At 40.4% G+C, this 16334-nt stretch overlaps 1 protein-coding gene across 1 annotated transcript in view; it reads right to left on the bottom strand.

The window, feature by feature from the left end:
- The window catches only part of grik4 (glutamate receptor, ionotropic, kainate 4), a 252268-nt gene that overhangs the window by 57688 nt on the left and 178246 nt on the right, over window positions 1-16334 (bottom strand). The window contains exon 8 of the mRNA XM_030744322.1: window positions 499-660. Within this exon, the coding sequence (XP_030600182.1) occupies window positions 499-660 (162 nt within the window). The remainder of the gene's footprint in view (window positions 1-498; window positions 661-16334) is intronic.

Here is a 16334-nt window from a genome sequence, read left to right as displayed (position 1 = left end):
CACATACCTATCCAGTAGCTTTGTGATCTGAGGCTATTTTGTAGTCACTCATTCAAACATTCAGTGCACACTATTTATGCATTTATAAATGTTGAGCTACAGAGACCATTTAGAGGAGAACAGTGGGTGATTTAATGGGGGAAGGGGTGCTGTGAAGGTAAGTAGCTCTTTCTCTGTGCATTTCTTCTGAAGCAAATTCAACAAGGAAGATGCCGTTCTAAAGGTAATAAGGAGGGTGCCAAATGCTGCTAATGAGCTGTCTGGGAAACAACAATGGCCTACAGCAACACCTGAAATTACAGCACTTACCTGAGTAAATGTCATCCTTGTATATTTTTTGGGAGGGGGTTCTGTGACTTGAGTGTTTTAATTGGTAAGTTTGTGATAGAGAAGTATACTGGAACAACTAATTACCATTTAATGTGGACTTGATTATTCTTCTGGTAACTCTGGTTTTCACTGTAAATAACATCATGTATTTGTGTTGTGTGAACTAACTGGAGTGCCAGCGAAGGGTGCATGGTCACAGTTCTCTTGCCAGGAGCGGTTGAGGCTTAGCACAAAATCCTGGAAGAAGGGATGCGTTTTGTTGAAGACTGAAAAGCCAACTATGTTGACTCGCTGGTCCGCCACATCGTCCAGTCGGAGTAAAGAGAATTCCTATAGGGAGAAATGAGAGCAAGACACAAGATTATGGGATCCACTTAGGTATGAGCTGTCATACTCTGCTACAGTCTACCGTAATCTGTTTAAATTACACCAATGATATATTGAATTATTGTCAACGTAAAAAGGGCATGTGTTCATTCAACAATTTTACATCCGATTTAATCTGTCCGATTCACATTTCATTAACTTCAATTATTCCGGTTGATTGACATGAGAAAGCTGCAGCAATTTGTTCAGACCCACAATTTAACCAAGCGTCGCTGCACAGAACCATGCGTTTTTCCACTGGCCGCATAAATTGTACAGGTATGAATGGCAGACTGCAAAGCTAATGGGTTACAATTAGAGAGGCAGGCGGACAGAGAAAGACTTGGGGAAAACAGCAAAGGTCACTAAGACCAATAATTGAGATAGAAATCCATGACATATTGAAATCCTCCAGGTTGGGAGCAGAGAAAAACACAAGTCATTTGTTATTTGGTGCTTTTGTGCCAGGGACAAGTTGCTTTTCTGTTGCCTGGGGAACAGGAGACATGGGACAGGGTGAGACAGAGCTGAGGAAGAGCAGGAGAGAGAGGAGGTGGGGGCATGACTGAGGATGGATGTCTCCTGAAGGTTAATAGAAGTGTCAAAGCCCAGTTCCCCCTCAGGTGGCAGCCTTCACCTTCCAACCCTTTGTGCCATCTAACTTATGACAGCCAGACCAAGCCCAGTCTACCTATTTGCCTGCCACCAAGGCAAGGGAGCCCGAAGATAAGAGAAGTTAGAGGGGATGGCGAGTGGTAGGGTGGGGGCGGCATGTGATACTGGCAACAAATGGCCATATGGTGTTAGTAGAAATGGTAAACACACTGCAAGTAAATCATAGAAATAAAAGAGCAATATGTGTGAGCAATATGTATGTAAATGCAAGCAAGCAAAACCAGTGGGTAAACAATTATGTGCCAATCAAAAATAATGATAAAAGTTGCTAACTATATCCCTCAAGGCAACCTCCTGCTATGTAGTAACTCATGTGTGGTATCAGGGCTGGGTAAAAAGCTTCTTTCAAAACAAACAAACATAAATAAATGAATAAATGAAAAAAAAGATTTTTTTTTTTAGGCAGGCAAAAAAAAAAGGGAAAAGCTTTATGGGCTCCTGGAGATATCAAAGCTTACAAATTCTAAAGCGTGGAACAACAGAAAAATGAAAAATGGGAAAATTGCCTTTTCATCTGTAAGAGGAAAATGGATGAGAGGGGATTAGGCAAATCAGATAATGGACGTTCAGACAAAAAGAGTGAATAGGCCAGTGAATTAAATAACTGATAAGAAGGTAGGTGGAAAAAAAAGCTCTCAGGCCAAGAGAAGAACCAGCATGAATCACTCCACACCAGGGTTATTATAGTTAACGAAAACGAACGAAATAACGAAAACTGAAATTGAAAAAACATTGTCGTTAACTGAAATAAATAAAAACTATAATTAAAAGGAAAAAACGAAAACTAATTAAAACTGAATTGTGAGTTTACAAAACTAACTAAAACTAACTGAAATTATCGATAAACTGACTTTCATTTACTTGTTTGTTTTTTTCTTTTTTAAGCCTTGTGGATTGATATGAAATCATTTTTTCCGCTCTCCGAGTTTAAGCTGGGAGCGCCACAGGACAACTGTGTGAGTGCGCATGTGCGTGCGCTCACCGCGCTGTAATGGCTGCGGTCTGCCGAGAAAGCGGCAGAGTCCCGTATGGAGGTTCTTTGAGTACAAGAGCACAGATAGAATCGAAAGTCTTGTTGTGGATGATGAAAAATGTGCGGAACATTTCTCAGTCAGGAAAAACCAGCAACATCAAAGTCCACCTCAAACTGTTGCGTCCTTGTGCGTTTCCGGCTACTTTATCAGTGAGAGAATAACAATCAGGAATAATAATCAAAGCATCAATATAAGGACTCACAACTGTCAGCAAATTCCTGGTAGGAGACTGTTGAAACTATCAGGATGGACGTGAAGGAATGAAGAAAGTGAAAAAAAACAGGGATAAATATGTTTGCAGCCAAAAAACTGAGCACAAAGAGCGAGGACCAAAAAAGAAGTCCCAGCCTGCACCGCATATAAAACACCTGCACACGACCACAAGGTAATTAACACACACACCAGCTACACAAGCATAAATGTGGACATGAGGTCGGACACTTCCGTAGGTTGTGTACAAAGACCCTGCAAGTTTAATTAGCAGCATCTAACCAAGCTAGCTCCAAAACAGAAGCAGCTTCAGGTGGTGAGAACATCAGGATGCAGCTGGATTTGAGCTTTGACTCATTCAAAGAGTTTGTTTTTGTCAAACACCACATGTAGGTGCTGTTAATCTACTGCACTGATGCTGAAGTTTATTGTGGAGTTTATTGTAGAATTTATTGAGTTTGGGAGTTCATGTTTTTCTTTGTTTCTCCCTGTTGATGTTCATGTGTGTCCTTAATATTACACACATTTAGCATGTCTTGTGAACTGTTGGTTGTTGAATATATTTCTTTAAACGGTATCTTTTGTCAAGTTTTCATTACACAATAGTCACTTTTGCGCCTTGAGTCTTGCACCTGATTAGGTATGAAAATACTAAAACTAATACTGAAACTAACTGAAACTAACTAAAACTAAGCATGAAACCAAAAATAAAAACTAATAAAAATGAGAAAAACCACTCTGAAAACTAATTAAAACTAACTGAATTAGAGAAAAAAAAGTAAAAACTAACTAAAACTAAACTATAATATAAAATCCAAAACTATTATAACCCTGCTCCACACTGAAGACACTGGTGGTTGACTGCAATGACAGCGACGGAGAGCAGGGAAGAAAGATGCACTATATTCAACCATTAAATGGAAGGCTGATTATTCCTTTACCAAGCTCCCAGAAACCAGGAAATCCCAAATGTTTTGTTATACTGGTGTACAGAAGAGGCACCTGATTAAAAACAACAACACTGATAAACACTGTTAATAAGTGTGAGTACCAAGGGTTTAAGATGAGCCCCCAAGATATAGAAATGTAAAAACAGTACAAAGGCCTCAATGACACTCAGATGGCCTCCACAGTCAACAGATCTCAATCCAATAGAGCACCTTTGGGATGTGGTGGAACAGGAGGTTCTCATCATGGATGACAAATCTGCAGCAACTGTGGGATGCTGTCATGGACAAAAATCTCTGAGGAATGTTTCCAGCACCTCGTTGAATCTATGATACAAATAATTACGGCAACAGCACGTGGTATCTAATGTAATGGCTGGACATGAAAAATAATAATACTCCGATGCAGAGAGAGAGTTGAAATTTGACTTCTCCTTCAAGAAATACAGCTTTTTCCAGATCTTTGTTCACAAAACTGCATGGTGAAACAGCATAAGCAGCAGGGATAGAGGGTCGTTGTTTGGCTGTGGCATCCGATGAAGTGTTTGGTAAGAGGTGTAATAATTTCAATGTTTGTTAAATGCTTTCATTAACACGCTAGCTGAAGACAGCTCCTGCAGGTTATGTTTACAGTCTTGCTTTTCCATCACTATATGAGCACATTTTCTTTGCTAAATTCAAACCTGACTGGATTGTTATTCATCCTGGCCCAGTGTGGGTTTCAAGTTGCAGAGTGTGAAACACATTTAAAATCACCTTATTAGAGAATGTAACACTGAAGTTTAAGGGGCTTCTAGCTGTTCTTGAACTTCGGGAGACAATCCTGTTAATGAGTAGAATAGTGGTCTAATGATCTTGTTAGGAAAGAGACTGTCTGGTCTTTAGTAACTATTGAATTTCAAAACATTTAATTCAGCAGAATTATTAGCCTGGCTCCCTTGAGTTTGCGTTTGACTTTTGAATACATACAATTTCAAATGGTCATACAGTAATAGCGGATTTAATTGCAACCCTGGAACTAAATATACAGTTCTGCAAGTCTAGAGGAAGAAGAGGAGAGCTAAGACAGGGATTACATGTTTCTTAGGAAGGCTTGAGAAATACTTAATCCCTGTCTCAAGTTTAACATTGCATGTGATCATGGCAGGAGAAAAATCTCCTTTGAACCTATTCTTTATTTATTTATTCATTAATATCTTTAGAAACTTAAAACAAAGTTTAAAGCTGCAGTATTATTGATCCCCATGCATTACATTAAATACATGGGCTTTTCTTCTATCTTCAGCAGCCCCTTTTGGGGCCTCATAAGCCTTTGGGGACTGTCCATATAATTACTGGTTAAGTGTACTTTAATAGATCATTAGAGTCAGAGCGTGCAAACGAGCCTATCATTAAACATGCCCCTCAAGGGTTCCTGATTGCATGCATGTGCATATACACGCACAAAAACAAACTAGAGAGTGCATGAGCATGCCCACACACAGGAAAATGAAATCCCTATAATTGAGCAGCACACACACACACATTGAAGACCAAGGTCACCAAAATATCCTGAGGCTGTGTCTGAAGCAAACTAGTGTGCAGCATTTGTGGGCTTTCAGGGCACAGACGCTGAACTATGAACATGCAGATTGAAACACAGAGACACACAGAGTTGTGATTCCATGACTTCAGAGGACATAACATACTTGCTGAAGACCCATGTAACCCCAACCCTTTATTGATTTATATTATGGGTCTTCTCCAAGACCCCCCCCCCCCCCCCCCCCCATGTCCCCGTAACACAAATGGTCAGACACAAACACAGACTAAAGCCCTGCACATGAGCAAATCTTTTATAGTAAATAGTTGGTGTGAAATGGGCAGTGCTTAACATTTGGTTCCCAGCAGTGGGAGAACAAAAAAGGCAGAGCTGGAGGGTAGAAGAGAGCAGTAGAGAAACCAACTGTCACCATCGAGGGGGTGAAAAAGATGGCTAAACAGAATGATGATGAGGAGCAAAGAGAGAGATAAAGAGAGAGAGAGGTAGAAGCTGAATCAATGGAGATGGAAGAAGGTGAGAGATTAGTTGGCACAAGTGAATGGGGAGGGAGGAAGAGAGTGATAGAGCGAAGATGAGAGGGGGTGCAAGGGTGTGAGAGTGCAAGGGAATGACAGCCTGGCCGAGGGCCCCTGACACCGGCTGTCACCTGGAGATCAATCAGCAGTCGGGACCCGAGCCAGCCAACCAAAAACTGTTGCTTCACCTCCTCAATTCTTGCCCTTTTCCCTCTGAAAACCTCACAATCTATTCGCCCCTGTCTTATCTATGCTTTATTTGCAACTCCTTTTTTATTCTCTCAGTTTCTCTTTCATCATTTTAGATGGATTTTCATATCCTTTGGCTTTCAACTATTTCTCATTTTTTTCTCATTTTTTTTGTCTTTTCAGATAACTGCACCATTCATACACACACCTACAAAAATACCCAAATATATGACCATTCGGTGTTCACGGCAATGAAGTCAGCAAATAATGAGGTCCCAGGAGGATTGGTGGTGCTTATAGGTGGACACCCTGTCAAGAACCCTACTCCTCCTACTCTGCCATCCACATCCATACACAGATGTATTTCTTTGCACTGAGGGTTTGTATTAAGCCAATGCATACATACAAAAATGAAGCAAAAACATCTTTAAATCAATCAGCATCCTTCAGGTCCTCTCTCATAGATCACATCTCCCTAAACGGAACGGAGACGCTGAAATTATATCAGTTCTTTAGGCACCAGGGACCTCTGCTGAATTGGGATGCATCTCTGCTACACATGGTACAACACTGTGTCACTGAAACTCCGATTTCACGACCAGAAATGTGAAGTTGTTAGATAAGCCTTTCAAATTCAAGTTTAGCTGTATAGGGACTTTTGTATATGTGCTGTGCAGGGAATGTTAAGGAATGAGTACTGCGTCATACTGTCACTTTTTTTTTTCATGTTGCAAATATGAAAGGTCTCAGCATTTCAATGAGTTGGAGTCATCTGAACATTTTTGTCTGTTTGAAAAAACTTCTTAAAAGAAGTTAAAAGTTAAAGGTGGCATTAAAATTAATGGAGTTTGGTGAAGTTGAGGACTACCGGTCACCAGCAGTGGAAAGGAAAGCTGCAATAACGTCAAATGAGTCAGAACAATGAATCGCAGTTGCACATTCAGTGACTCACGGGCTCCTACATAAATTAAATTAGTTTTAAGGACTGTCGCACAAGTAGATTAAATGTTTCAGCCTGTACTAAGCAGGAATACAATTTGAATAGCAATAAATGATTTTTGGCCATTTGAGAGCAACACAACATTGCATTGAAACATTGGCACCAGGTAAAGTTGATGTCTCAAATGTGCTATCAAACAGAAAACTATCTAACTACAATTTTTTTTCATGTTTGTCTCACCCTTATGAATGAAGACAGTTTTTCACATTGATTCCTGAGATATCATCTGGAGCTCAAAATTTCAGGGTTACTCAGAAAATTTTATGAAAATTGTTAATTTTATTTATCAAATGACTTCCAAAGTGAATGGGATCTATAGTCAAGACAAACACAGGGTCAGAACCAATAAATTTTGTTCATTTTTTCCTCTCAAATTTTTCCTTCATCCAAGAATCCTCCATTTTGCAGCAGTCTTAGCTTTGCATGCCTTTGGCACACTAGCTGCCAGTTTGTTGATGTAATCTGGACTGGTTTGAATGAATGAATGAATGAATGAATGAATGAATGAATGAATGAATGAATGAAGTTTTATTGCCATGTGGGTGAACAAGTTCACACATTGGAAATTGCAGTTACAGAACACCATCCAAATACACAAACACAACACACATAGGGGGATATGTGTCCTTGGGTCATGCAGCCGTTTCTTACGGCGCTACCTTTGGCAGGAGGAGAAAACAACACATCATGGGGAAGTTAGGTTAAAAAAAAAAGTCATCTGGTACAGTGCTCAAAAAGAGCACTATACCAGGGTCCAAAAAAAACCACCTTAGCAAAGCATTTGCACATGTAAAGCAAGGACAGCGGCGGTAGGTGAGGTCAGGGCAGGAGGGGATGCAGAAGGAGACGAGAGGTGGGGGCATTGTGGAGCCAGATGCCAGGTTCCAGCCAAAACAGTTTGCTGATAGTGGTGGAATTTCATCAGCGGCCGTGATACACCAGACCCAGCTTCACAAATCACAACGCGGAGTGGGGGGGAGAGCAGCCGCACACAGTGCCCTGGAGAGAGATATGGTTGCCAACCCAAGGCCGGCAGGGGAGCCGAATTCCTGATAACAGAAGTTGTTTTGGAACAGGCTGCTTGTTTTTCCAACAGCCTTCAGTCTTACTGGGAAACCATTCAAAAATCCAATATTCCAAATTAGTTGATTGCCGTCCTCACTGTGCAGAACCGAACTATATCTCCTGATCTAACCCCTCTCGCCTGCGAGCTCGCTAATCTTGCGGCTCAGGTCCACCAGGCTTTGAGTCTGAGTTTGTACGGCTCTGCTCAGCCCTTCCACCTGGATCGGCAGCCTCTGCAGATGTCGAACCGCCGTCCAGATTTTCTTAATTTGCCAGTAAAGCAGGTATCCACCGAGCCCAAACAGAGAAGATACTGCTACCAAAAAGCCGAATATGTAGGCGTCTTCCACGTCTTCCACTCCAAGGGCCGAGAAGCACACAGGTCTCCACGAGCTCCAAGAGTCGATGACGTATCCAACCGGGTCTGTTCCACTCGGACACGCAGGCTCCCCTGTCCCGGATCTCATAGTGGAAAAAATTCGATCAATGATGGAGAATGCCCAGTTTGCCAGATCCATGGTTCAATCTTGTTTTTATTCGGACAGTGTGTAAAAAGACGCTCTCACAGCAAGCAGCAAGCGGAGAGATGGGGAGGGCAGGGAGAGAGAGATAGTGCGACCGTCTCCGACAAGAGCAGGAAGAAGATGCAAATGTTTGATGCAAATGTTTACTTTTTTGTAGAAGGAAAATTGCTCCAATCTAGCAGCATGCACAGGGCACGGTGTGGCACTGCAAAACAGAGTGATAGATTTTCTTGTTTTGATCCCACTTGTCAAAGTCAGTGCCAGAGCGTATGTCCTGGACCGGCAACCAACTTTGACAAGGGGGCATTTGGTTTGACTCACTCTGCTATGTCATTAACAAGAAATCAGTCATAAACAACTAACTTTAAACCATATTGTGAACTGGTAACAAATTACTACCCCCCCCCCACACACACACACATACAGTACAGGGAAAAAATTTACAGTGGGCCTCCAACCAGTTCTCATCAGGACTGTGTTATAAATGAGCTGACAGCAACAGGTAACATTATTCTAGAGACCACGTTTACTTTGGGAATAAAACCCAGGACCAAGCTGACTGGTAATGAAGTGTTAAGATTGTAACTTCCAGATTCTACTTTCTTTCAGGATGCTAGCTACGCTAACAAGCTGACTGTTGGTGCCCCGACTCTGGCACCCAGCCTTGTGCACTCGACTTGGTCACATCACATAAATTAATTAATATTGCACGTCAAAGTAAACAAAAGAAATAATGTGATGGTAATGGAAGTTGCATTGTTTAAGTGTCTCTCCCCCACATTTAAATTGAGACTAGCAGCACTTACCAGTTATTTAGCACTATATTTAATCATTCTTATGTTATACAATTCAATTTTCTATTTTATTTATACAGCGCCAAATCACAACAAACAGTCGCCTCAAGGTGCATTATAGGCATTGTAAGGTAAAGAACCTACAATAATTGCACAGACGACCCAATAGTCAAAATGACCCCCTATGAGGAAGCACTTGGCGAAGGTGGGAAGAAAAAAGAATCTTTTAACAGGAAAACCAGGCTCAGGGATGCAGAGTGGGGTATAAACAGAGTAAAAAAGGTGAATGAAAGCAGCCTTGGTCTATAGCAGCATAACTAAGGGATGTTTCAGGGTCACCGGATCCAGCCCTAACTATAAGCTTGATCATAAAGGAAAGTTTTAAGCCTAATCTTAAAAATAGGGAGGGTGTCTGTCTCCCAAATCCAAGCTGGAAGCTGGTTTCATAGGAGAGGGGCTTGAAAGTTGAAGGCTCTGCCTCCCATTCTACTCTTAAATATCCTAGGAACCACAAGTAAGCCAGCAGTCTGAGAGCAAAGTGCTCTATTGGGGTGATATGGTACCATGAGGTCTTTAAGATAAGATGGGGCCTGATTATTCAAGACCTTGTATGTGAGAAGAAGAATTTTAAATTCTATTTTGGATTTAACAGGGAGCCAGTGAAGAGAAGCAAATAAAGGAGAAATATGAGAGGATGTTTCTAATTTTATAAATATTGCACAAATGCAAAAAAGCAGCCCTACATATTTGCTTAATATGTGCATTGAAGGACATATCCAGGACAAAAATGACTTCAAGATTTCTCACAGTGTTACTGGAGGCCAAGGTAATGCCATCCAGAGTAAGTATCTGGTTAGACACTCACCAGTGTCTTGTTTTTTTCCCCCTCTTCCTCACTTTTCTCCTTTCCTTTCCTTTCCTTTCCTTTCCTTTCCTTTCCTTTCCTTTCCTTTTTCTTTAGCTCCCAGAAGGTTCACTCCTCCATTTTTTTAAATGGCTTTTGTTGTTGACATTAGGTTTGCTTAAACAGAATGCAATGGGAGCAAGTATGTCCTACTGTACAAACTTTGCACATTGCCACTGCTGTAGTTTGAAGTGTCAGACCTCAAGGCCCCCCCAATAGCCTGGGGCCCCAAGCACTTGCTTGCCTTACCAAGCAACAACTCTTGCCCGCCCCTGAGGCACGTCCACAACCTCTTACCCTGTACGAATCTGCCACTTTACCATGACCAAAATGTCCCCCAACCACCACATTTCTCATAGCTTTATATCTGTCAAATGTTCTTTTCTTTGACCAAAACATTTCACTCATATTTGTCTGATTTGACTGTTCATAATACTTTTTTCCAGTATTCCCATCTCTAATGTCTCTATCATTTACCCATTTTAATCTTTTCTTCTTAATAGTTAATCTCAGGTGTGGCTTTTCAAGTTGACTCTTTACTTTTGAGACTGGTGTTTTGCAGGTACAGCTGAATAAAACTACTGGTTTACGACCTGTGAGGTGTATGTTTAGCAGGCTAGAGACTGTGATGTATTTGTACTCTTGCTCAGTTGTGCATCGGGACATCCCGCTTCTCATTCTGTTCTGGTTAGAGGCAGTTTTGCATTGTCTGTGCAGGGAGCAGTACACAATGTTGTAACAAATCCAATTTTTGGCTTCTATTTCTTGGAACAAGAATACCATGAGAGTTTCAGAAGAAGGGTGTTTTATATATATATATATATATATATATATATATATATATATATATATATATATATATATATATATATATATATATATATATATATATATATATACACACTAGTGAACTGTATTGCTTCTTAAACAAGCAAAACAGCACAGTTTTCAGTTGTGCTGACATAATTGGAAATTGGTTAGACTTCTAACTGGATAAACGTACACTAACACTGAGCTTACAGTGCCATCACAGTGTCACACAAAGTGTCGCTGGAGTGATGCTGAGCCTGTGTATGCTGATGTACATATTACTTTAAAAAATCATATGACTTATAAAGAGTGATTCATCAACTGTCATTCATAACAGTTCTGATCAGTTCATTCAAAATTTTTATTAAGAATAATTTAAGTTTCTTTCAAAATTAGAGACATTTCTAAGTGACCCCAAACTTCTGGGTACACCCTGCATAGGTCACTTATAACAAGGCTACAATCATTAGCACGCCTGATCTTGTCTGATCTCAGAAGCTAAGCAGGCAGATTCTGCCGGTAGACCACCTAGAATAGTGGGTCCTGTAGCTTTACGGTAACACCATCACAATCTGTAGAGTATGTATTTGGCCATTCAGCTTGCTCTAAAGCTAATTTCCAGTGTTGCTGCTCTGCCTTGTGGTGAGAAAGTCAGTGAATTGCAGGAAAAAAATATGAGTGATCTGATAATTAAATAGACCCAAAAAGTTCAAGCTGTAAAATCAAAACACTGAGTTGAAAAATGCTTAGCATAACATTATGACCACTGACTGGTGAAGTGCATACACTGATTATCTCTTCATCTCAATACCTGTTAGTGGGTGGGATATATTAGGGTGTAAGTGAAGGTTTTGTCCTCAAAGTTGATGTCTTAGAAGCAGGAAAAATGGGCAAGCTTAAGGATTATGAGTGAGTGCCAAACTTTGATGGCTAGACGACTGGGTCAGAGCATCTCCAAAACTGCAGCTCTTGCGGGGTGTGCTCGGTCTGTAGTGGTCAGTATCTATCAAAAGTGGTCTAAGGAATGAACAGTAGTGAATCTGTGACGCGGTCATGGCCTAGCCCATGTGGTTCAATCCAACAGATGAGCTACTGTAGTTCAAATTGCCAAAAAAGTTAATGCTGGTTCTAAGAGAAAGGTGTCAGAATAAACAGTGCATCTCAGCTTGTTGCGTATGGGGCTGGATAGCTTCAGACCAGTCAGGGTGCCCGTGTTGACCCCTGCGTATCAACAAAAGCACCAGCAATGGGCACATGAGCATCAGAACTGGACCGCGGAGCAATGGAAGAAGGTGGTCAGGTCTGAATCACTTTTTTTTTTTTTTTTTTGCCCCACGTGGATGGCCGGGTGCATGTATGTTTCTTACCTGGGAAACACCTGGCACCACAATGGACAATGGGGAAAAGGCAAGCGGGCAAAGGCAGTGTGATGCTTTGAACTTGACTTGACCTCCAAATTCCCCAGATCTCAGTCCAGTCGAGCATCTTTGGGGTGTGCTGAACAAGCAAGACTGATCCATGGAGGCCTCACCTTGCAACTTAAAGGACTTAAAGGATCTGTTGCCAAAATCTTGGTGCCAGATGCCACAGCATACCTTCAGGGGTCTAGCGGTATCCATGCCTTGATGGCTCAGGACTGTTTTGGCAGCAAAAGGGGGACCAACACAATATTAGGCAGGTGGTCATAATGTAATGCTTGATTGGTGTATCCTTTATACAGTTGCCTTTTGATGCACTGTTGGTTAAAAATGTTGATCAGTGCAGTTTCAAGCAAGCACATGGCATATACCAAAGTTGCTGCGTCCTCAGATGCTAAAGACTTAATTTCCTGCTCTGCAAAATGCACATGAAGACAGAGCTGTCAGTGATGATAATCATCACTGACAATTTGAAAAAGAAAGAAAAGTCATCTCCATCCCTTATCTGGCATAAAAGTGCTGTGAAAGAGCAAACACACTCCAGTAGGCTATGATTGAGTAACATTTTTGTAAATTGCATATTGATTTTCCTAATGATACAGTACTAATTAATGACTTCCCTCCTGTCACACCGGGGAAAGGATATAACATGCTAAAACCTTGAGGCCTGTGTCTGGTCTTCACTCTGTGATGAAATCCATTTCTAGTGGCATCCTGATTATTCGCTAATAGCTGGAATCTTCATGCAGTGTTTTTGGCAATAAGTCATTTCGCGCTCATATCAGTTGCCACGTAAATTTAGGCTGAGCTCTAAAGCCTCCTGCTTAATTACGGTGTTCTCAGTGAGAGTAGGATGGAAGGAGAGGAGGAGGAGAGAGGTGGCATGATCGAATGTCATGAATACAGACTTGTTATGAACCTAATATGTAATAACAAAATTGGATAAATGATTTACTGAATTATTTCTTCACAAAATACTAGTCTACTGCAGGGGGGACATGAAAACTGTAATTGCAGCTCCTCCAATTACTCACTAGTTGCAGTGACAATGTTACTCACTGAATGTGCATGGACTGCATCCAAGTCATTCCTCTTCAACAGGGCGCTAACATGTCACTTACATCATTTCTAGCAGCCACCTAGTTTAATTCACTGCGAGATGACCATGAAATTAACATACCATATATCTTGGTGCAGAAAGCTGGGGTTGATACATTAGCTTTGTTTCAAAGCATTTAATGGCCGCATACATCAAAGCAATCTGGCAGCATTCCTGCAGAGTGTTGGAAACAAATGGGCAATTTTATTCCATTATTCATAGAATTATGTCTGACCTGCAACAGTAACAGCCTATTTGTGAGGCAGAGACCTTATGCCCTGAATAATTCTTGGACTGGCGGAGGCCAAAAACACCATGAATATTACAGACAGTAGCATATGTTTAGAATCTGAAACGGTCTATCTCTTTGAGTGAGCTACTCATTTAAACCCCAGCAGAAATAAAAACAAAAGAAACCCTATCAAGGTTGTTCTCTTTTTTTTTTTTTTTTTTTTTAATCTCTTTGAATAACTTAACATTTCTTTCAATTGCACAGTTTTGCGTCCAAAGTGCTGCAGACTCAGCAGTGAGTGGCTGAATTACTGACACAGGAGGGGGGGAAGCAGGAGGAGAGCAGCACATAATGGAGATGAGACTCCATCTAAACTCTGCTCATCTCAGTGAGGCCTGGAGTGATTCACATCGATCACCTGAGTGTTTCTCATCAAGACCAAGTAAGCCCTTATCTTTGAGACTAGACATCCCCTCTGTGTCAGAAGAGTCACAGCAGGAGAAGAACACACTTAAAGAAATGGCAGTATGGCTAAATTGTCATGTATGGCTTCTGACACTGATGTTGAGATTTGTTTTGTTTTCACTGCAACCAGCTCACAGAATCTGCTCTCTAGTCAAAATGATATTCAACCATATTTAATCTGCTATAGTTCAGCATTATAGTGGGTGAATTGATGGTGATGGGTGCTGCCTGTGATCTTTTGTGCCATAAAGCAGGAGATTTTTCTGCCAAGTTCACATTTGGTTATGAATAAGAACGCTGTTTCTGTTTTATATCTAATTTTCTGCTTCATTATATTGCATAGCCCTCTCTGGCTTAAATGCAAGAAATATTAGTAATCCCCTGTAGCTGCTTTCTGTCCTCAGTCGCCATCAGTGAGGATTCTGTTTGAAACTGCTCTTTTTTCCTTGGTTTTACTGTTAGGGAGCTTTCCTTCAGTTTCCTCATTGTATTTTAGAGTGTGAGTATTTTCCCATAAATTCTTTGTGCTACTCTCAGCTCAGTCAAAAATGCTGCCAAATCTGCAACCAATTTAATTGGATCAGCAGGCTGATGTGAATGCTGTTAAGCTGTTAAGCATACAGTACACACAGGCATTACAAACAGCTCAAACTGAAATGAAAGCCATCTGGTTTGGGAAGTCATATTCATACTGTGATAGCTATACAGATAAAATGAGTTGAAGTCCCAAATCATCCCAAGCACAGGATCTTAAGATTACCTTCTCCTTAGAAGAGTCACTTTTAGGTGCATCTTCCGAAGCACATAATGCAAAGATTAATTATGTGTATGTGTTCAAATCATCCAGGGATTTTCAACTGCTTGTACTATTCAGTGTCCTGGGGGTGGGGGCTGGAGCCTATCCCAATTGTCATAGGGCAAAAAGTGGCTTACACCCTGACCAGGTCGCTAGTCTAGCTCAGGGCTAACACAAAGACACAAACAACCATTCACGCTCACATTCAGTAAGCAGAATCGCCAATTAACCTAAAGTGCATATCTCCAGGCTGCAGGAGGAGGCCAGAGTGGTTGGTGGAGTCAAATCTACAACCTTCTTTCTATAAGCCAACTATGCTGACCAACACACCACAGTTACCTCATAGCAAGTGGTGGTGGTTATATATATATATATATATATATATATATATATATATATATATATATATATATATATATATATATATATATATATATATATATATATATATATATATATATATATATATATATATATATATATATATAATAGGGGTGGGACTTTAACGCTTTAATTTCGATTAATTAATTATGGGGAAATTAACGAGTTAAAAATGTTAACGCATTTTATTCACACTTTGCACCGTGGAATGTTTCTCAGTGCACGAGTTCCCGGCATACAGATTATATCGACGCACAATGTCCAAATTAGGGGCCGCATCCTGCGAAGGACCCGGCCCACGTCTTTCGTAGCCCACGAAGACCACAAAGGCCGGAAGTGAGCAGCTAGCCTTCATATCAGCTGCCGTCACCTCTGCTAGCTCATGTCGCCTAGCAACCGTGAGTGTGAAGCACAGCTGTGTAAAAGCAGCTGTTAAACGGAGAACGAACTTTTTCTCCTTTTTGTGGTTTAATTTTAAGTCTTTAATTCAAAATAAGCTGTTAAAACAAGCATAACACATTTCAACATCAAGGAATACAGCTGAGAGAATGATTAATTTCCAACTATAACAAGTGAGACATTAATGTTGAATAAAACTATCCAGTTATGAAGCTTAACTTTAGTTTCAGGAGTTTGCTTATCACAGGAGCACTTCCACCCTTCGTTGGGCTGTGTAGTAGACTGGTGGGAAAATAAACAAAATTTTGAAGTTTAAGCTTATGTATATTGATTCATTCATCAACTAAACTTAAATTAATATTTCTCATGTCAAATATTGAAATGCGATTAAAATGCGATTAATTTCAATTAATTAATTACAAAGCTTGTAATTAATTCGATTAATTTTTTTAATCGAGTCCCACCCCTAATATATATATATATATATATATATATATATATATATATATATATATATATATATATATATATATATATATATATTTCTAATCACATCCAGTCATATGAAAAGTGCTAATGTCAATATGTGACATTATGAGTAATATCTCAAACTAACCACCTCCTATTACCAGTTTTGA

This window comes from Archocentrus centrarchus, chromosome 13 (assembly GCF_007364275.1).
Source record: "Archocentrus centrarchus isolate MPI-CPG fArcCen1 chromosome 13, fArcCen1, whole genome shotgun sequence".
Taxonomy (NCBI): domain Eukaryota; kingdom Metazoa; phylum Chordata; class Actinopteri; order Cichliformes; family Cichlidae; genus Archocentrus; species Archocentrus centrarchus.
This window is presented reverse-complemented; position numbering and strand designations above follow the sequence as displayed.